The sequence below is a fragment of the Callorhinus ursinus genome, unplaced genomic scaffold (genome assembly GCF_003265705.2).
Source record: "Callorhinus ursinus isolate GAN/ISIS: 27379988/994484 unplaced genomic scaffold, GSC_fseal_2.0 scaffold7, whole genome shotgun sequence".
Classification (NCBI taxonomy): domain Eukaryota; kingdom Metazoa; phylum Chordata; class Mammalia; order Carnivora; family Otariidae; genus Callorhinus; species Callorhinus ursinus.
Window position 1 is genome coordinate 50,876,190 of NW_027397069.1, and position 22,054 is coordinate 50,898,243.

The window sequence follows — 22,054 nt, forward strand, 5'->3', positions numbered from 1 at the left end:
GAAGTTCTTGCAAAGTTGGTTAAATTTTTCTTGAGAGCTAGAATAACAATGACTGACTCAGCTGCTCTTATATTTTAAGTTTTGTTGGTTCCAGAAGACCCTGGGGCCAGAATTCAGATATTAACTATCAGTTTGTTTACCCTTCCCACTCTGCACCCCCACCGTGTCATCATTTTACCTACCTTTGCCTTTCTTTGGGTTAGGAAAGGGCAGGAATAGAGGAGGCAAAATAGTCACAAAAAGATACAAAAGGGTGATAGTAGATGTGTGTATGAAGAGCTTTCTATAAATCAAATTCTATGGTGATACACATGAACTTTGCACAGTAGTACCTACTATCTTCGGAAAGACTAAATTCATAAAACCTCAGGCTAACCATTTTGGCCACCTTAGAATGCCCACAGCATAAATTAATAACAGAATTAGACTGAACTTAATGTACCAACAGCGTCATTTCCACTCATTCCCAAGGGAATGTTTTGTATCTTTCTGCAAAGACGTATCTAGAAGCAAAACTACTTCTCCCCCCTACCCTTAGTCATTAAGCATTTCAATACTGAGATGCAGCAGTATGCATGTACTTCTGTACCACCTGCCTTTTATTCTGCATTTTTATTAACACTTTATGTTGCTAAGCAATGAGCCGAGTCTGGGCTCTTCTCAATGAGGCTAGACAAATGTCTGCTTAGTCCTGGTTACGAAGGAAAGTTCACCAGAGCAGAAATATACTCTTCATGGGTTCTGACCGGCCGTTTCTTTCCTTGGACCGCTCCCGATGCGGCCACGCGGACCCTTCACCCCGCGGAGTCCCAGCCGCGCAGCAGGCGCCCCCTCCAGGCGACATCTCCCACCCGTGGTCGCACCGAGAGGCCAGACGCAAGGCCCTTTGGTTTCACTCTCCCAAGCTAAGGCGAGCAGCCGCTCGGCCCATTCGATCGCTGCAATCGCGATGTCCCGCGCTGTGTCATCAGGAAATGCCGCTTCTCGTCACAGTCCCTGGAAAACGGGACTGGGGGGTGGGGGGGCGGGGGAGGAGATGGGTCATGCGGATGAGTTGCTGGGGGTTTGTTGTTTAATTTGGGCAAGTTCGAGTGCATTCTGCTAGGAAAAGGCAGATCGGGAAAGGCTGGAAAGATGAGGCGCCTCCAGAGCGGCAGTCGCCTTCCGGTTTAAAGCCACCGCGCGGAGCGAGCTGCTGTCCCCGGGGACTCCTGCCGCGTCCCCGTCCCCGGCGGCCTCGCGCTCCCGGCCTTCCAGGGCGAGGCGAGCCCGGCGCCGAGCCGTCTCATCTCCCGGGGAAAGCCCGATCCCTCTGGGCCCCTGCTCCCGGAGCCGGTCCCTGTGCTCTCCGCGGCGGGCACAGGTGGCACGGCCAGGGGTCCCGGGGTGGGGAGGGCGGCCACGCGCCAGGGACTCCTGGACGCCCCGGGCCGCAACAGAGGCCCGCGGGGGGCCGCGGGTCGTGGGTATCTGGCCATCTCCGAGGGGCGCCCAGCCATCTCCGGTACACACAAGTCCTCTCTAGGGCCGCGGGTGTGCTTCTCAACAGTAGTCTTTGATTTTTCCCTAGGATGATCTGCAGGGGGTTCCAAACCACAAGTCACTCCAAAAAGTCTGTGTGTCCGCTGAATGTTTCCAGAAGATTTGGCACTGCACCAAAAGCAGACAGGTAAACACCTTTACATATCACTATAATAATGGTTATTTTCCCCACAAAGGTCTTGAAATGTGTCCCTCCTAGGGGCAAGCACCTGAGGGCAAGCAAACATATAATGTATTATTTGTTTCAGGGGACAGGTCTGTGGTTCATCAGTCTTAGACAATTCACAGCACTCACCATAGCGCATACCCTCCCCAATGTCCATCACGCAGCCACCCCATCCCCCCACCCCCCTCCACTCCAGCAACCCTCAGTTTGTTTCCTGAGATTTAGTCTCTTATGTCTCCCTCTCTGGTTTCATCTTGTTTCATTTTTTCCTCTCTTCCCCTATGATCTTCTGCCTTGTTTCTTAAATTCCACATATCAGTGAGATCATATGATACTTTCTCTGATTGACTTGTTTCACTTAGCATAATACTCTCTGGTTCCATCCACGTCGTTGCAAATGACAAGATTTCTTTTTTGATGGCTGTGTAATATTCCATTGCATATATACACCACATCTTCTTTATCCATTCATCGGTCGATGGACATCTGGGCTCTTTCCATAGTTTGGCTATTGTAGACATTGCTGCTCTGAACATCAAGGTGCACGTACCCCTTTGGATCCCTACATCTGTATCTTTGGGGTAAATCCCCACTAGTGCAATTGCTGGGTCATAGGATAGCTCTATTTTCAACTTTTTGAGGAACCTCCATACTGTTTTCCAGAGTGGTTGCACCAGCTTGCATTCCCACCAACAGTGTAGGAGGGTTTCCCTTTCTCCACATCCCCGCCAACATCTGTCATTTCCTGACTTGTTAATTTTAGCCATTCTGACTGGTGTGAGGTGGTATCTCATTGAGGTTTTGATTTGGATTTCCTTGATGCCGACTGATGTTGAGCATTTTATCATGTGTCTATTGGCCATTTGTATGTTGGAGAAATGTCTGTTCATGTCTTCTGCCCATTTCTTGATTGGATTATTTGTTCTTTGTGTGTTAAAAATATTATTTTGGGAAGAGGTTCATAGGCTTCACCAGACTGTCACAGAGGGCCATAAGAAAAAAAAAAAAAAGGCCAAAAACCCATGATTTAGAATAAAAAAATAAATTTAAAATATTCTAATTTTTAAAAGCTGACAGGGGTGCCTGGGTGGCTCAGTTGGTTAAGCATCTGACTCTTGATTTTGGCTGAGGTCATGATCTCAGCGTTGTAGGATCGAGCCCCGCCTCAGGCTCCATGTGGGCTCCAGTCTCAGTAGAGTCTTCTTGAGATTCTTTCTCTCCCTCTGCCTTCCCCCCAACTCTCGTGCATGCTCTATAAATAAATAAATAAATAAATAAATAAATAAATAAATAACATGTTTTTAAAAATAAAAAATTAAAAGGCTGACAGATATTCAGAAAAATAATATATTTTTATTAATTGCCTGTCAATTTCAGTATTTTCCCAGTATACATTTTGCAATAAATATATATATTGCCCCAAAAATGTATTTTTTATTGGCTACCTCTTCATTCTTCAGATATTTACCAAAATATATGGACCATTTGATTACTCTTGGAAAAAAAGCAAAAGATCTGTCAGTGCTGGACTCTTATCCCACTACTGGTACAAAATGGCTTTATAACATAATTTCATAAAGAGTTTTATTCATCTAAGGAGTAGATGACTTTTCCATAGACTAGCTTTTGGCTCCATTCATTTTGTACCTTGTTTCTTTTCCACCACCTACATATTCTAATGTTGGTCACTCAAAGTTTATAGCGTATCACCTCTGACTTTTCATCTTTAAGTCACACATCACAATTCCAGGTGAATTGTGCAGTGGGTGGTAGAAGAATTTCTGGAAGTTATTCCTATGCCAGCATCCTGTATGTATGTACCCCCCAAGTCAGCTTCCCTCTATTGTACTTGGATTCCAAAAATGTCTATAGGCACTCCAGTGCCACCCAACTTTAGAAGGAGACAGAAAGGAAATCAAAGTGGAAAGAGACAGCAGTCTTAACTGATTACAGATACAGTGTCTTATTTTTGCAAATTTTATAAAAACAGTTGGACCTTGGGGGGCGCCTGGCTGGCTCAGTTGGTAGAGCTTGTGAATCTTGGTCTCAGTGTTGTAAGTTCAAGCCCCATGTTGGGTACAGAGATTACTTAAAATCTCTAAAAAAAAAAAAAAACCCAACAAACAAAAACATGTGGGCCTTGGAAGGAGCCTATGCAAGAGAAGACTCCTAGATTTTCTTGACAAATCAGAAGACCTGATAATATTGGGCCCTCGTGCCCTGGGGACCACAGTCCACTGGAGCTAGGTGATAAAAACGCTTTTCAACCAGGCACATGCTCTCCATTTTGCCAGAGCCTCTCTGCAGCCTGCTCTCCTCAGACCTATGATCCATCAGTACCTGCAGCTGTCTGAATTGGCAGCCATGCCCAGCATCACACCTGAGTACGGCCTGCTTACCTCTAGCTAGAGGACAGGCCTTAATGGGGCCTCTCAAGGAAGGTTGTCCAGCCCTGACTGGGATTAGAATTGGTAGAAGAGATGAACCAAAATAATTAATCCACCAAAAACATCTGTCTTGATTCAAGTTGGAGAAGAACCCAGAATTCTCCATTACAATTGAACACAATATGCTGAGTGTTTGGAAACAGCAGTTTCATCAATGCTCTTTGGGGTGCACAGGGGGTGCAATGATATGTTTTGACCGAGGAGGATGAGGGGGCACTCTGGGAAACTGACATTGATCTGGATCTTTCAAGATGGGGGGGTTTGACCAAGTAGAGGATGGAGAAGGAAGCATTCCTGGAGATAAACAGAAGGGGATGGATGCAGGAAGGTGGAGGGTATGTGGGGGGCTGGCTGGGGTTCAGTGAGGGAGAAGCTAGAGAAGGTAGGGGCCGAGGTGGTAAAAGGCTGGGTTGAGGAAGGTGAACATTTCATGTCAGCTACAGGAAACCATCAAGGGCTAAAATGTTAATGATGTATCATTTGTTAATGTGGTAACCTACTAGGAAGGCTTACATTTTTTTTTAAATCCATATTCTTTTTTTTCTTGAGATTTTATTCATTAATTTGTCAGAGAGAGAGACCATAAGCAGGGGGAGGGGGAGAGGGAGAGGGAAAAGCAGACTCCCTGCTGAGCAGGGAGCCTGATGAGGGACTTGATCCCAGAACCCTGAGACCATGACCTGAGCCAAAGGCAGACACTCAACCAACTGAGCCACCCAGGAGTCCCAAGGCTTACATTTTTATAAAGGTCTTTTGGAGCCCCCAAAATTTGACCCAAAGGCAGTCTTTTTTTTTTTTTTTGATTATGGAAATTTCAATAATATAATGAACCTTCCTGTACCCATTATCCAGCCTCAGGAATCATCAACTCATTGCCAATCTGGTTTCATTATTATCACCATCCACTTCTCCCTTGCTCTGTAATGTTCTCTAAAAGAGTAAGACTCAAAAAAAAAAAAATCCCATAATATCATCAATGTCATAATTTTTTCTTTTATAATTTATTTCAATCAGGACCCAAATAAGGTCCATAACTTGCAATGAGCTGATCTGTTCTTTTAGTCTCTTAATCTATAGTTTGCCTCTTTCTTTTTTCTTTCGATTTATTTGTTTAAAAAGAAACCCAGTTATGTGTTCTTTAGAGTCCCCCCTCTCTACCACCACCACCACCACCAGTCAGGATTTGGGGGATGGCATCACTGTAATGGAGTTTACTCCTCTGTCCCTGGAGTGGTGGTACTTTGGTAGTTGCTTGACAACTAGATTCAGGTTTGATCTTTTTGACAAGACCATTTCGTAGCTGGTATTGTGTCTTTCCATCAGGAAGCACTTAATGCCCGGTTGTCTCTTTTTTTGTGATCTTAGCAACTGTTGATACTCAATTCCTAGATAGGAGTGGATATTTAATGATGGAATTTCAGATCCGCAAGCAGGTCAATTGGAGGAGGGCTATTTTGGGGTACAGAGAACCAGGATATCTTGCCATCCTTGGAATAACACCTCACATCACATAAGGTAGACAAGTTCTGAGTCTGTTTTCAAATAAGGTTTTTGCAAAGGAGCTACTGTAACCACCATTAGCTTTCTTCTCTCCAAGTAATTATCTATTCCCTTTTCTCAAACACCATATACACTGGCCTTTCCCTGCTTTACAAATTATGTTCCTTAATTCAACAGATATTTACTGAGTGCCTACCCTATGCAAAGAACTGAACAGGCCCTGTGGGGGTGGGGAGCGTCCAAACTGGACCCTGCCATCAAGGACACTTAGGATTTAGTAGAGGAGACAAGCTCTAAGATGAAAAGAATGGTGTAGCTCTGTGGGCTTTCCAAGGGGGAAAAGTCACCTCTAATCGAGAAGAATAAAGAGGCCTTTGTGGAGTTAGTGCTTGAACCCAGCTAAGGTAGATGGAATGATCTGGAAAGGGCTGTTGCAGGCCATAGGATTAACCTGAAGAAAGTTTTGGAGGCAGATCTTAGAACACGTCTGAGAAAAAGAAAGTGGTTCAGTTTGGCTCCAAGGTGGGTAGGAGGAATGGTAGGAAATTGAAATAGTGAGAAAAGTGGGTGTGGAGTTCAACATTGACCTATGGTACAGCCAAGCCATTCCACGCCTAGGTATTTATCCAAGAGAAATGAAACATATGTCCACTTACAGGCTAATACACAAATGTTCACAGTAGGCTTATTCACAGTAACCCCAAACTAGAAACACCAGTAGGATCCAAATGGAGCATCACACTGCAATATAAAGGAAAAAATTACTGATATCTCCACAGTGTGGATGAATCTCAGAATCATTACAATGAATGAAAGGAAAATGCAAAACGAATCTCTAGTGACAGAAGCAGTGTGAATTTGGCCCTAGAACTGGGTTCACAGAGTCACAAGGAATCTCTTTGAGGTAACAGAGACACTTTGTGTCGTGATTGTGATGGTGGTTTCAAAGGTATACACATCCATCAAAATTCATCAAATTGTACACTTGAAAAGGATACCGTTGCTTGTGTATAAAGTATACCTCAATAAAATTTGGTGTTTTAAAAAAGGTACATTTGGGACACACCGTGGAGGTTTTTGAAAGACAGGCTAAAGAGTGTTATAAGATTTTGAAAAGAAAGGGTGAAATGCTTGGATTGCAATGTTCAGAACTCAAAACCAGGTCACATTCAGGCCAGGACTGCCTCAAGCAGTTACTCAACCTGTGGTCCACAGCCTGGGGCAGAAACTGAGAGTTGCTAAAAGATAAACCGAGGCATATTAAAAAAATTTTGGAGTCTATTTGAGAAGAAATGACTTGACTTGGGCACTGCCAAACCAGAAGTGGTTGGGAGCATTCCACCAACAGGAGCTCAGGGAAAGACTTTTCTGTGGGAAGGTGGAAATGAAGCAAGGAAATTATTTGATTGGCTGTAGCTTGGGTGATTACGCGCTCTGGGAAAGCCTAGGTGGCTGTTTGTGATTGTTTGGCCTTAAGGTTTTGATTTCCTAGCCTTGAGGCATTGACAGGTGGTAGGTTTCGCTTTGCTTACGTCTGCTAAGGTATTAGAGCCACTTCGGTCTACTGGCCTCATTGTTTAGTTAATTTAAAAGGATGTAGAAACTTGTAATAAATAAATAAATAAATAAATAAATAAAAGGATTTAGAAACTTGTAAAGGCAATTTAACAGAATAATTTTGTTTGTTGTATGTAAAATATAATCTAAAAATCTAATAAACAAGAGTTTAGAACTGTAGTATGTATGTTTTGGGTTTTTTTTTTCTGTGATATGTGGTTCATAATAAGAAATAGGTGTTTTTAAAAAGTGGGGGGGAGTGCACCTGGCTGGCTCGGTTGGAAGAGCATGTGACTTGATCTCTTGACTCTTGTTCGAGCCCCATGTTGGGTGTAGAGATTAGTTAAATAAATAAAACTTTAAAAAAATAGATATTTTTGTCTTTATCCTGGGTTCCCAGCACTTAGCACTTTATTTTTTTTTAAAGATTTTATTTATTTATTTGAGAGAGAGAGAATGAGAGATAGAGAGCACGAGAGGGAAGAGGGTCAGAGGGAGAAGCCGACTCCCTGCTGAGCAGGGAGCCCGACGTGGGACTCGATTCCGGGACTCCAGGATCATGGCCTGAGCCGAAGGCAGCCGTTTAACCAACTGAGCCACCCAGGCGCCCAGCACTTAGCACTTTAAACCTTTAAAATTTCCTAAGCGATAAGAGCTATAAGGGCTTCTTTTGTTCCCAGCTCCTGAAATAGCTCCCAAAGATAAAAGTGAAATGTGTGTTTTTTGTATTCCTAACAAGTTCCTTTCAACCACATCTGATTTATGTTAATGGAGTGACTTTTGAAAAGTCCCACCGTAAAGGGGCTGGTTGCCAGGGGAACCAATCACATGATTAAAGGGTTGGAACTTTCAGTTCCATACCCCATGGGAGGGGCGAAGCAGTGGCGGTTGAGTTCAGTTACCAATGGTCAATGATTTAGTCAATGAGGCTTATGTAATGAAGCCTCCAGGTTCGGAGAGCTTCCGGGTTGGGAACACATCTACATGCTGGGAGGGTGACAAGCTTGGAGAGGGTATGGGAGCTCTGTACTCCCTCCCCATACCTTGCCCTATGCATCTCTTCCATCTGGCTGTTCCTGAGTCCTAGCCATTCCTGGCAAACTGGTCATCTAATAAGTAAAATGTTTTCCTGAGGTCCGTGAGCCGCTCTAGCAAATTAATCCAACTTGAGGAGGGGGTATGGGAATCTCCAATTTCTAGAAGCACAGGTAACCTGGACTTGTGACTGGCATCTGAAGTGGGGAGGTGGGTGCAGTCCAGTAGGACTGATTCCTTCACCTGTGGAATCTGATGCTGTCACCAGGTAGAGAGTGTCAGAATCGAGTTAAATTGTAGGACACACGGCTGGTGTGACAGAATTGCTTGGTGATTGGAAAAACCTGCACACATCTGGTGACTAGACGTGTCAGAAGTGAAGAGTATATAAAGCGACACACAGGAGTGTTTTTCCTTTAGATTTCCTAGTTCACTTTTCTAGTAAGTCATGTTTATTGTGGTTTACAAAAGTTGCCAGTCCACAACAGATTGAAATTTAAAGTAAATCATCCATTTACTACAGATAGTTTGGGCAGAACTGCACCAGAGTCAGAACAATACCGAGGCAAGATTTTTCTCTGACAGTTTCGGTCAGTTAGATTATCGGAAAAAAGAGAGCAGACACGCGAACTAATTAAAAGTTGGCTATTAAGAAACTCGTGGTTTGCCCAGGCATGGGGTTGCGGACAGTGTGAGCAGCCACGGTAAGGCAGATTTAAAGTGGCGATTTAATAACAGCACTATTTGTTCCAGACTTCTAGAGTGCTCCCAGAACCTTGTACCATATTCAGATTTAAATCCAGGCTGCTATTAAATAAATGAAGAACAAAATAATGGGGGGAGGGGCAAGGGGAAATGGAAGCTTTCTTCTTACGCTAACCTTCTATAACCTGGGAGCTTATAGCTGCTTTCCCATTTTTAAATGAAGTTACTGATACATAAGGGAAATGTTACAAAGAATTCTAAGAAAGAAAAGGAAAAGTCTAATATTACCAGACACTGCAGGGAAATGTCACTGTGTGATAACTCCCATATGGGGTGGGTGACAGATTTGGGCTTCGTGCCTAACAACGTACCATGCTGTGACAGAATAACGTACAGCCTCCTTCTGGGCCTCCCCGCCTAACACAGCGGTATACAGCCCTACTGTGACAGGGCGGACACGTCGAGAAATAGGAATAGAGACATATTCTGAGGGCAAAAAGGCTATCAGTAAAAACAAACCGAAAATGGTCTTTTAAATGTAGGGAGCAGGTTACCTACTTGGGGAATCATGATTATTCCTCAGGTCTCCAGTTTGCCAGGGCCCAGGCTCACTACTCCATGGGGGGCAGCCAAGCAAACTCTTAAGATTGGGACTCAGGTTAAATTAAACAAATTATATAAAAATGTCTTTCAATCTATAAAACATGGTACAAATATGAGGGAAGTATTCTGATTTTCCCTAACCGGAGAAGCTTCTGTGTGCACTTTTTCTATGACGACTCTCCCCCGTGTTCCTTGCAGACCCTCAACATACAGCCACATGCTAAGAAGGTGGGCTCTTCACCTTCAAGTCATGAAATAGAAGCAGAGAGGAGCTGACATGAGCTGCAGTCATACCTTGGCCTCCTCACCTTGTACATGAACTGGCCCCCTTGGTGGCAGCAATAGCTGTGTGGTGCCCAGATTACACTGAACATCACCCTCGAGAAGCAGGCCCCAGAGACCCAACATCTAACAGGAAATCCAGAAAGTAAGGCCTGAGAAGATGGAAGGAAAACACCTAAGTGTGTGTATGTGTATATACACATTTCAAGAAAATTTCCAAGAAACGAAAACCATGTTTCCAAGTTGAAATGACTCACCAAGTGTCTCACAGGAAATGTTTAAAGACATAATACCAAAGAACAGCATTATGAACTATTAGAACATCAGGAGCAAAGAAGATTCTAAAAACTTCCAGAAAGGAAAAAAACAAAACCAAACCATGTCACCATGAAAGAACTGACAATTAGAATAGCAAACTTCTCAATAGCAACAGTGGAAGCTAGAAGAGAGTGGGTTTTTGGACAATGTCTAAATTTGACAAATAATTATTCCTAACCTAGAAGTCCATACTTAGCCAAATTATCAATCATGTGCAAAAAGAGAATGAGGATGTTTTATACAAGCAAAATCTCAAAAAAAATTTAACTTCTCAGTAAGCTATGAGAGAGCTGCTTCACCAAGACAGAAAGGACATTTGGGATTTAGGTAAGTGGTGAAGGGGAATTCCAGACTGAGTGGGGGAGAAGCTCCATTTGACCAGAGGGCAGCAAGATGGTGAAGGCCTCCATGAGGAAGCTCTTTAAGAAAATAGAAAGTTAGTCCAATAGATTCCTGGAACACTTCCAGTTTTTTAAAAAAATTTACATTTTGCAATGTTGTAATTTATAATAAGACATATATATTTAGTCTTTGTCCCTATTTCTGGCGGAGATCCTAAAACCTTTGGGATTTCCTGTGATAAGAGCAATAAAAGGTGTCTTTTGCTTTGAGGTGACTTTTGGAAAGCCTCAAAGGATGGAGGCTGATTGCCAGTGGAGCCAAAGGTGTGATTAAAGGGTTGGAACTTTCAGTCTTACTCCACTCCTTTCTGGAGGGGAGAGCTGGAGATTGAGTCCAACCAGTCACCAATGGCCAATGATTTAATCAAGCACGCCTAGGAATTGAAGTCTCTGTAAAAATTCAAAAGGATAGGGTTCAGAGAGCTTCTAGGTTGGGAACACATCTACATGCTGGGAGGTTGACAAGCTTCGAGAGGGTATGGGAGCTCTGTACTCCCTCCCCATACCTTGCCCTCTGCATCTCTTCCATCTGGCTGTTCCTGAGTCCTAGCTGTTCATGGTAAACTGGTCATTTAATAAGTAAAATTTTTTTCCTGAGGTCCATGAGCCGCTCTAGGAAATTAATCCAACTTGAGGAGGGGGTGCGGGAATCTCCAATTTCTAGAAGCACAGGTAACCTGGACTTATGATTGGCACCTAAGTGGGGAGGAGGGGGCAGTCCAGTAGGACTGATTCCTTCACCTGTAGAATCTGATGCTGTCTCCAGATAAGTGTCAGACTGAGTTAAATTGTAGAACAACCAGCTGCTTGGTGTGGGGGAAACTTCCACACATTGGAATGAGGAGAATTGTTATAATTTCTAGAGTTTAGGGAATGAATTAATGATGAGTACCTAGAAAACTAAGCAGTAGGGAATGAATTAACTCCAGCAAAATGTAAAACAAATAAAAATTAGAAATTGTACTATATGGCTTAATTTGGAAAAAATACACAGACATACCATAATTATTAACTTAAATTGGGAGATAACTGTATGGGAGGATGAGGAAAGAGAAGTGACAGGGCTCAGGGGAGAGAAGAGATGGGAGTTACCAGTGCCAAGAAAGCATAATCTTCATCTTCCATAGAGAAAGTCAGAAGGTAATTTTTTTTAAAGATTTTTATTTATTTACTGAGAGAGAGAGAGAGAGCATGAGAGGGAAGGAGGTCAGAGGGAGAGGCAGACTCCCTGCTGAGCAGGGAGCCCGATGCGGGACGATCCTGGGACTCCAGGATCATGACCCCAGCCGAAGGCAGTCACTTAACCAACTGAACCACCCAGGCACCCCAGAAGGTAATTTTTAAACTCTGAAACTGAAAAAAACAAGAAATAATAGTTGAAGCAAGTTATTTAGAAATAAACATTAAAAAAGAAAAAGAAACAGCAAATATGCAGAATGTGTCTTGGGAGAGTAAAAATAGCCTGGCAGGAATGAGGTGGGGCAAGGGACTGATGTTCTCGCTGTGATCACTAAATGCATCAGTTTAGACTAGGATATTAAGTATTTTTTAAAAGAAGCATATCCAGGTCAAGCTCAGCAGCGTGTGTAGGATCTCCCACCATTCCTTTAATCCTGTGACCAACACACCTTGGTGCTGAGTGCCAGGCACCAACCATTCTGAACATTCAGGATACAGCACTGAGCCTCAAAGCCGAGCTCTTTTGGAGCTTGCGTGGAGTGGAGACACGATAAGGCAGTAAGCAAGTAAAATCATAGTATGTTATATGTTGAGAAGTGCGATGGAGGAAAAAAGCAAAGAGGGTGGGGTGGGGGGGAGTGTAGGTTTCAATGGCATGGTCAGAAAAGGCCTCTCTGATTTTGACCAGATGGCCTTTGAGCAGAATTGGTTGTCAGAGCGAGCCACGTGGCTACATGGGAAAAGCATCTGGGCTGAGAAAACAGCCGGGGCAAAGGCTGTGAAGCAGAAGCATGCGTGGTTAGGGTTGCCAGGTTAAATGCAGGTGTAGCAAGGGGCTTCAGATGCAGGCAACCCCAGGGGTTAGAAAATATTCTCCAAACCACCATAGGCTAGTGATAGAGGAAGCTAAACGGTAGTTGGGAGTTTTGCACAACTCTCACAGCCCCATAAACCAGAGGGTTCAGTAACTGCCTTAGAAAAGGAAGCTTCCACATTGCTCTTGGGAATGCTAAAATCAGCTGCTCTCACATTCACACCCAGCCCTCCTCCTTTGTCTGTAGAAGAGTGGAACAGTTTGCACATTACTTAACCAGTTTCAAAAGCTTCGTCACTTTTGCTTTTAATAGATGCCAGCAGGTGGTATTTACTGTCCTGCCGGTTGATGGCAGTCACCAAGTGACACCCCGCGCATCCTCCACTTGACAAAATCCATCAATGTGGATTGCCATCACGTTGATTCGACAGAGTACGCTTCAGAAGGGTGGAATGCTAGGAAAGTGATGGGGAGAAACACTGATTGCAGGCCACTGAAGGGTTTCCTTAGCTTCCAATTTTATACTTGCCATCTGTTGATACGCATTATTTCACCTCAAGGCAGTCAAAAGAGGTGCTCATGTTTTAAATTTCATGCATAGCAATCCTCGTTTCACTTGCCAATCCCCCACCCCCAAGGTTGACTATTAGATTGGCTATTTGACTTACAGGACAAATTGGCAGTTCCCGAGGGAGACTTAATGTACCTGAGAAAATGGAAATTACATGTATAGCTGTTTTGAATACTTGTCCTCAATGTACTAACTTTCTCTGTGATTTTATCAGCTCTCTACCACTCTGGGTAGAGTGATTTTATTTTCCTATGCTCTAGGTGAGGCCATGTGCAAGTAGCATTTGAGAATAAACTAGAACTTATCTGTTTTTACATATGAAGAAAATCACCGAGTACAAGACTAGATTTCTAGCGTTAAACTGTTACAAACTCAGGACTGAGAGTCTAATAGTTCTACGGTACTAATGGTACTGCACTCTTGGTTAGTCAGTTGTGGTCTGTGTCCTCCCCCCCAGAGGACCCCTCTAGTCAGTCACCTGTCTGAATTCTCATTTTTCACCTCAAACTGTGATGCATTCATGCAAAAGCACTCCATTGCCCCATCTCCATGCTTCCTGCTTTACCACTAGCTCAGTACTATGTATATATGAACAAAGGGAGATGTCAAGTGTATCCTGGAGGGGGTGGAGGAGAGGCGTCAGTAATTGAAGGGAACCTCATTGAACAGTTACTTTGGTAAGAATTTTCCCCTAGGCTCATGGTTGACATTTTTCTACTGAATTGTATGGACTCCTGTTAAAACATCCACTTGAGGTTTGCATAGCCCAGTGTACAGGAGGAATCCTGTATGCCAGTCTCCAGGCTGTAATAGGAAACCATGTGTAATAGTACAAATCCATTATCTATAAGCTCTCAGAAAGTATGCTAGAATGTTCCAGTAGTTAAAAACATGCCCCCACAATAGTAAAAAAATCTGCTTTTGATTGCCAACAAGCATTATAATCAGACATACCATTGCTACACTAAGGGATGGATTTGGAGGAATTCAGTAGGATAAATATAAACTACCATCATTATGGTTCTTAACTTTATCTGCAAACTCCCCCACAGTGGTAACTCTGCACATAACTTTCCACTCCCCACTTTAATAGCCTACTGTTGACCAGAAGCTTTACAGACAGCATATTAACACATATTTTATGTTATACACCAGTCTTGCTTTCTTCTCCTATTCACACACTTGTCAAGTTCGCCTACTTGGTCCTCATCTTGACTAACCCTGAAACACTGTCCACGTGACTTCCAGACCACTCCTATGATTTTCCTATCTCAGGGACAGTTCCTCTGAATCACTTTGCCAGGTCATCATGCTGCCCATATCTCAAGCTCCAAGTTGGAGGGCTGAGTCTATCCTTTCTAGGTGATCTCACCCACTGTTTTGGCTTCAAACGTCATGCACTGAGATTTTCCCAGTAGCTCTTTAAATCTTTAGACCTCTCCTCCCAAGTAAAATACTCAACTGGGTACAGTTCATTAGGTCAGGTCATGTCACCCTTCTGCTCAAAACCCTCCTATGGCCTTCCTGCATGACTTGGTTTCCTCTTTTCCTGGATACTCTTCTATGCCTTAACCCTTTCTCTTGTCATCGTGGGTCCAGCAAACCGGCCACCTTGTCTCTAGAACATGTCAACACACTCCACTTCAGACTCTATTTGCTTTTCTTTGCCTGGACTGTACTGCCCCCAGATATCTACATTGCCTATTTGCTTTCCTATTCTAATCACATTACAAAGGCCTTCCCAGACACCATCAGAGTCCTTTTACAATTTTTCTCCAAACGTGTAACAAAGCCTAGGGCTTAAAGGGCACTAGGAATAAGACTCCAATTAAGGACATAAAATGACATGCCCATAAAGTACACATCACCTGTTACTCTTGCACCAAGTATCTTAACTAGACTCTTAGCTGGGAGTAACTAGAAAGACTGAAAATAAGCATTCCTAGGCTGGACTGATCTGGACTCACTTCCTACAAAGCCTCTGCACCTCCTGTTCTTCCAGTCTTTTCCATGGCTTGCTCACTCGACCCAGTTTCAGGTTAGATGGTGTAAGACTTTACAATCAGGTGGTCATGTTCATAGTACTGACCGCTGCCCCAAAATTCTTTCCCTACTGTTTCAGAGGCCCAAGTGGCCTCCCAGACCAGCAACTGGCACTTTTTCTATTTTAATGTCAGATCAGAATGCTTAAAATTGCCACCAGCTTGACTAGTTTCCAGTATTTGGGTTTACTTCCACTCATCACCAGGGGGCACTATCAGTCTTAACGTGTCTCAGGTTCTGAATCACATCATCAACTCTGAAATCTCTAGGTTCCCAAATCACTGGATTTGCCCTGGGTTCACGTGTCATAGGACCAGATGACTCACTGGCTTGCCAAAAAGTTTTAACCCTTAAGCTTTTAAAAGTGGAATTAATCAAAAGGCAAGGGTCTGGGAAATCCTTTTGTAGCACTTCTCATAAACTCAAATTTCAGATACTTTGGAGTAAAACAATTTCACTGTTGATGAGGTTACTTCTGAGTTGCAGAAATTCTTCTGGTTTTTCCCTGTACTCCCCCATTCAATCTTGACTGCCATAATGAGACAGACAGAAAGCGCGAGGACACTTTTTTCTTGCATCTCTAGTGGAAACCTTAGCAGCAGACAGGAACTGCTCCAGGTCTGTCAAACGGATGCATTTTTCTTATTCTCCTGACACCCACAGCCCTTTCAGACACGACAGGACACAACAGCATTTTCCTGGGCCCACACTCCATCTAGAACTTCCATCTTTGGAAGCAGGGGCAGGCAAACCTGTCTTGAGGGGCCACATAGCTGTTTTAGGATTTGTAGGCCTTAAAGGTCTCTGTCATACTCTGCTCTTAACAGTTAAGAGCCAGTCAATACATAAAAACATGAGCATGGCAGGGCTCAGTAAAATCAGACACAAATTTAGGTTTCATATTTTTCACATTCCACCACCTATTTTCTCCCAACCATTCAAAAATGTAAACACCACCTTGAAGTCACAAAAATAGGTGGCAGGACAAGCCATTCCAGGGAGTTTGACACAAGCATTCCAGGAGACGTCTAGGTTTCTCTAGAACTTGGCTCTACTTGACTTATGACAAATAAGATCACACAATACTTTGCTTCCAACTGTCATTAGTCTCTTTTTTATTCTTTTGGTAATCTCCTCCAGAGTTAACTACTTCCGTTGGTAGGTGACGAAATGTGTAAGGAATCCACTTCAAATGTTGGCCCAGCTATGAGCATGGTCCTTCCCTTTACTTGAACTCAGAATTAAGACTTTTGGATTCTTGTTTTTTATATTCCAGTCCCAGAAGTTTTTCACGGTAGAAGTTATCTGCAGGCAGTCTTATGCTTTCTAGCAGTAGTCTACGACCAGGCTCTAGCTTCTCCAGGACACTACACAGGATGGATTTAAATATGTGTTAAACTAAGAGGCATTCTCTCAAATGAGTTTAAATGCATTTTATTTTTAGACAACCTACATGACATGTTTTTTTCTTAAAAACAATGCCTCCGCTCCAAATAAATCAGGGTCAAAACAAATGAAGAGCTCAAGATGCCATCAGTCCCATCTGTCTAAGTCCTGGTGTCGTGTGGATGAAGAGGAGCAGCCCGTTAACGGCAACAGGTGACACATCCAAAGTCATGGCCGAATTCGTTACTGTAAAAACGAGACAGACCGTATTAACGCTTTTACCCAGTATGAAAATATTTAACATTTCTATGCTGCAGATGTATTCCCCTATTCAATCTGGGCTGCCACAAAGACAGACAGAAAGCGCAGGGATTTTCTTCTCTCGCATCCTAGTGCAAACCAAAAGAACAACAGCCAATTGTTCAAGGTCTATCAGTGGATGCACAACCATCCTTAAAGCAGGGGTAGCACATTTTCTAGAAGTCTCATTCTGAAGCAAGCCCCACTCATATGTACATATACTTTTTGTTCTACCAACAGAAACCGCAGATACTCCTGGAATAATCCCCTTAGCAAATCATCCATACCATCCTAAAACATTTTTGTCCACTGTTGCCTCAAATCTTATTTAGTGTAGCCTTAAGTTGATCTTACTTCTAATTTACATGGAAGCCTCTGAAAGCTAGGATAAATGAATGCTTTCATTCCTGTATTGCCTCCAGAAATTCCTTGCATAGTAGACATTCCTTTAATTTTACTGAAGGATTTTGCATATTGGGTAAGCAGCCACCTCTAACTTTATTTACTAAAAGCTAGTAACATCAAGGCTTTCAATGACCAGCTGTCAATTATCAGTAAACCAAAGTGAAAAAGGTTTCACATGCCATACATGCCATTCACATATGCTTGGCAAAATATGAAGAGAAGGACAATTTCTATGGGGGAAGATCAACACAGGGTGCTGTTTCTGATCTCCAGCTTAGTGATTTAAGCCACCTACAAGAAAAACTTTCTGTATATAAAAATTCTAAGTCCCTTTTCTGTCCCGTAAAAATCTTTTACATGTGAAACACAACCCTGTTAAGACTCCCAAAAAGAAACAAGAACTAGACCTACATTTTACAAAGACTGCTGTAAAACCCATTCTAACCATCCCAGGGGCAGGAAACAAGGAATCACAAAGAGGTCTCCATTTTTACATTATGGATTTCAACCCACTTCCTTATACTTACACATTTCTCCATTTCTAAACCATCCTTAAAGAAAATCATATATGGGGTCACACCATCCTCACGGTAGTCCAGCAGAGCAACCATGCCATCTGGATTCATGTTTTCACCAATAAAAAACTTAGGAAGCAAACAAATACCCAGAATTAGACCGTTATATACAGATCGTATCAAAACAAACTACAATAAAACAATCAAAGGAGGATTCAAAACACCACAATTTAAGCAATTTTCACCAGGAGAAAAAAAAATTCTAACCAAACTTCTGTTCACCGAATGAGAACACTAACAATTGACCAAAGTTAAGTACAGAGCAATCCAGAACACTTTAGACTTTCTGCAAACACATTCTCTCAACCCCACATATACAATTCCAAACTCTGTAAAAGCCTGTTTACATCATCAAGCATAGGGAACACACAACGAAGAGAGCACATCATATGGATAAAGTTATCTTTATGGCCAGAGGACATGTGAAAGTTGGAAAAATCAAAGAGCCAGGCTGTAATGAGTTTTTTCTTTATTTCTATAGAGGTAAGGGGAAGTCACTGAGTTTCCCCCAAGAGAGCAAGTGTAGAAAGAACTCTAGTGGCAATGAGACACTGGAGTTGGAAATAAAAAGACTGGAAGACCACTTAGGATATTAACAAGCAATTCTAGACAGGGAGAAATGAAAAATGTCCTCTGGGAAGTGAATAGGGATGAGACTCTGGAATCAAGCAGACAAGATCTAGAAACACACTTAGGAGCAGAGAAGGCTACTTTCCACAGCCCAGGCTACTGGAATTAAATCTATGAAGTATTTAAACTGTTCAAAAGACCCAGGAGACAGCCAGGTTACATCAAAGATTCATCAAGTAATTTGTTGCTCTGGCAGCTAAATTGCACAAATCTTTGACACAAACATTTATGGTATTTACCTGGTAGTTTTTGAAATTAGCAAGGATGTGCTTGATTTGTTCTGCAGCCCCTGTCATAAAAGGCTTTACTCTTTCTGGCCTCTGTTCTTCAAGTTTGCCTTTGATTCTAAAACAGTATTTTATTAATAGGTTAAAGTACTCAGTTCTCAGCAAAATGAATTTTTTCAGTAAAAAAAACCCAAACGAAAACAAGCAAGCACTGAAAAGGACAACTAGCTGTCACTGGGCCAGATTAACATATGGCACAATCAAGAAACCACTAGCTCACAGGATCAAAGTTTCAAGACTGTTCACAATTTTGGATTTCATGTTATTCCCAAAGTACACTTCTAAAAAGCTAAAACCACACTGCATGCTCCAGTATGTTCACGTTAGTTTATTTATGGAAAAGCGCCTACCTTGTAAGCTCACAACAGAAAAGGTTAAGGCCTTTCACAAGTAAGCCTGCTGCTAAAGACCCTCCAAGGCAGCTTATCCCCGAATCCCACAGGATTGCGGGCAGTAGGTGGGCGGCACCAGCAGCACTTACGATTTCATGTAATCTTTGATGTACTTCTTGTAGGCTTCTTTTGTGAAGCTGGTTTCCTGCAAGTGATGGTTCATGACAATATCAACACCAGTGATTACTGTGCTTTCGGTACCTTCACCCTCTGGGCCTTCAGCGGAAGCATTTCCACCAATGAGCGAGTCATCAATGTTACCCTCTGTCCTACTGACCATCTGCATTAAGAAAGAAAGTAGTTCAGTTTCAGACGTTTTTGACCTTAGCTAAAGGAATCCCCCAAATCTTGTGTCAGCAGTTCACATAACCATCATCCTCCCACCAAAACACTTTTGATTCTTACCAAAACCACTAAAACATTGTTACCGAGAAAAAACCTCAAGCCGCCTGAAATTCCTGAAACATCGTAACTCAGTTAAGAATTCTTTGTTGACCGGAAGGAAAACGGGGTCATTTACACCCAAGTAGAGGTTCTATGTGGACTTCTGGGCTGATGAGCAAGTACATGTAGAGCAAACGTTGAAGGGCTTAGGGCTCCCTAACCGGAGCCTACCTGTCCCGGACCGCCCGGGAGGAGGATGGGCGCCAAGGCGGCAGACCTATTTCCAGGCTCAGCTCCGCCTCCACTTTTCTAGAAAAACCCGAGCCCGGAAGGAGCGTCTCCTCCGCCAGGAGGCAGCGGAGAGGATTGCACAACTTCGGGCGGGGGAGCGGCGGAAACCCGAGCCTGCCCAGCCTTGCCTCCCCCGCGCCGCGCGGCCCGACCGACTCACCTTCCCCTCCACCTCCAGGCACAGCCCGTCCGCGATCTCCCGGATCTTGTAGATGTCGGAGAACATCTCGTCATCTGCTCGGGGACACACACCCGCCCGTCACGGCGCGCCCGAAGGTCTGGAACCGGCGCCGCCATTTCCCGCGCGGGCCAGGCGCACGCGGCCCCCGCTCCTCCCCGGGCGTTCGAGACCCCGAGGCGTGTCCCAGGCACCGACCCCTCCTCGCTCCCGGAAAGGCCGCCAGCGTCCCCTAGGCTCACGACAGCGGCGGCGTCCTTCTTCCCCGCCCCCACCCGCAACCCTGTCCCCTGCGCGCGGCAGTAGTGGTAGTGCAGTCACGACTCACGGCTGATGAGGTCCCGGTAGATGATCATGACGACGGCTGGAGAGAGACGACGGCGGCACTACCTTAGCAGAAGCCGGGAGCTCTGACCGAGCGCGGTGCAGCCGGAGCGGCACTCGGGGGGAGGGGGGAGCGGGCGGAAAAGGCCGACTCAGCCGCTCCCCAACCTCATATAGAGGGCACGTCCCCCTACGTCATCGCCTGCTGCGCCTCCGGAAGCGCCGCAAGCGGTGACGCGACACGCAAAGCCGCGCGAGGGGTGGAGCCACGGCACGGGCCGGTGAGGGGAGGTGAGCATCCGGGGACTTGGCCCGAGGACACAATGCCGCGTTGCGTGGTGCTCGCGATGGGGTGGTAGGTGGAGAAGGGGAGGAAGGGGTTCCCGGGCCTCCAGTGCGGAGAGAGGGGGAAGCGGGGTAGGCTTCCTGCCCCCTCCCTATCCTGCCGGGCTGCCCTGGGAGGTGCTGGGCTTGGGTGGGGCTTAGATGGAATCTCTTCAAGCTTCCGCCCTACGCCTCGCGCCGCGCAGCTCGCACCCATTTCTGGGAACAAAAATGTCAACTTGGCGTTTACGGAGGGTCGGGGCCTGGAGAGACCGCGAGGCTGTCCACAAAAGATGAGGGTAGGGGACTGGACTTTTGGCCTCGCTCTAGGTTCTCGGGAGGCCTCGGAGGACTTTTTAGCGTTTGGCCCAGGCGCTGCCCCAGCAGTAGTTTTCGGACGCTTTTGTGGGGCAGAGTTGAGTCCGGGGACCGGGCTACAGGTGGTCCAGCTGCGCCTCTGGGATTAGTCGTGGGGGGGGGGGGGCGCAAGGTCTTGGGGAGGACGTAAGTGTCGAGTTTGCACAGCTTTCCCATCTCCCAGTTGGAGTTCCGTATTTGAAAGCTTGCGGATTCCTCGGGCAAACAGCTGAAGAAGTTTCCCTTCTGTTTTGCACTTGGCCTTGACTTATGTCCTCTGTTTGAAAAGCTTATAGTGTCGCTTTTAGATGACAATGAAATTATGTCCTAAGTGCTAGAGAGTTAAAAAATAGGGAGCTTCCTACCTGCCCAAATGTTATGTGGACTTTAGACCCAGTTACAAGGTACAAAACAAACACTCAAGGTTAACAATTTCCCTTTTTGTGTGAAACCGGAGAGCATCTCCGGTTACATTCAACATTATTTTTATGCTCTGCGGGGTCCCTAGCACCGGGTTTTGCACGGATCTCCCAATCGTGAACAAGTTAAAACCAGTCCTATCCTCACCTAAATTTTTGTTCCTAAGAATCAGGTAATTAGGGGCGCCTGGGTGGGTCAGCTTTAGGCGTCTGCCTTCGGCTCCGGTCATGATCCCAGGGTCCTGGGATCGAGCCCCGCATCGGGCTCCCTGCTCAGCGGGAGGCCTGCTTTTCCCTCTCCCACTCCCCCTGCTTGTGTTCCCTCTCTCGCTGTGTCTCTCTCTGTCAAATAAATAAATAAAAATATTTAAAAAAAAAAAGAATCAGGCAGTTATAATACAGCCAACATTTTTGTTTTTTTCTAAATCTAATAACGAAGCATTCTGCGTAGTAAGAGAAAGCAACTCGGGAAAGAGTCGAGCACAAAACTGAATTGAGATGATGGAGAAGTCAAAATGGAAAAGAGCCAGGAAATAGTACCCTCCCCAAAAGATGTGGTCCAGGGCTGCACTGGACACCCTTGAGGACCCCCGGTAACTGGGAGGAAGCTAAAAAATGGCATGAAGGGAATTTGAAAAC

General features: G+C 44.5%; 1 protein-coding gene, 1 long non-coding RNA gene and 2 other non-coding genes across 4 annotated transcripts in view; 1 reads left to right on the forward strand and 3 right to left on the reverse strand.

Annotated features, from left to right (window-relative positions):
• Positions 1-15,666: 15,666 nt before the first annotated feature.
• LOC112826972 (small nucleolar RNA SNORA31) lies at positions 15,667-15,800 on the reverse strand. Its single transcript, XR_003209108.1, has one exon. It is a non-coding gene; the product is annotated as a small nucleolar RNA SNORA31 (small nucleolar RNA).
• A 781-nt stretch (positions 15,801-16,581) lies between these two features.
• Positions 16,582-20,475, reverse strand: TPT1 (tumor protein, translationally-controlled 1). The gene is made up of 6 exons (XM_025874850.2): positions 20,320-20,475; positions 19,974-20,047; positions 19,228-19,418; positions 18,699-18,804; positions 17,782-17,898; positions 16,582-16,795 (listed from the first exon to the last, which is right to left on the reverse strand). Exons 1-6 carry the CDS (start codon positions 20,345-20,347, stop codon positions 16,793-16,795), a joined length of 519 nt encoding a protein of 172 aa, XP_025730635.1. The 5' UTR covers positions 20,348-20,475; the 3' UTR covers positions 16,582-16,792.
• On the reverse strand, positions 16,865-16,994 carry LOC112826971 (small nucleolar RNA SNORA31). The gene has a single exon (XR_003209107.1). It is a non-coding gene; the product is annotated as a small nucleolar RNA SNORA31 (small nucleolar RNA).
• A 97-nt stretch (positions 20,476-20,572) lies between the features above and the next one.
• Positions 20,573-22,054, forward strand: part of LOC141373114 (uncharacterized) — a 29,911-nt gene continuing 28,429 nt past the window's right edge. The window contains exon 1 of the long non-coding RNA XR_012378799.1: positions 20,573-20,606. This is a non-coding gene — a long non-coding RNA (uncharacterized lncRNA). The remainder of the gene's footprint in view (positions 20,607-22,054) is intronic.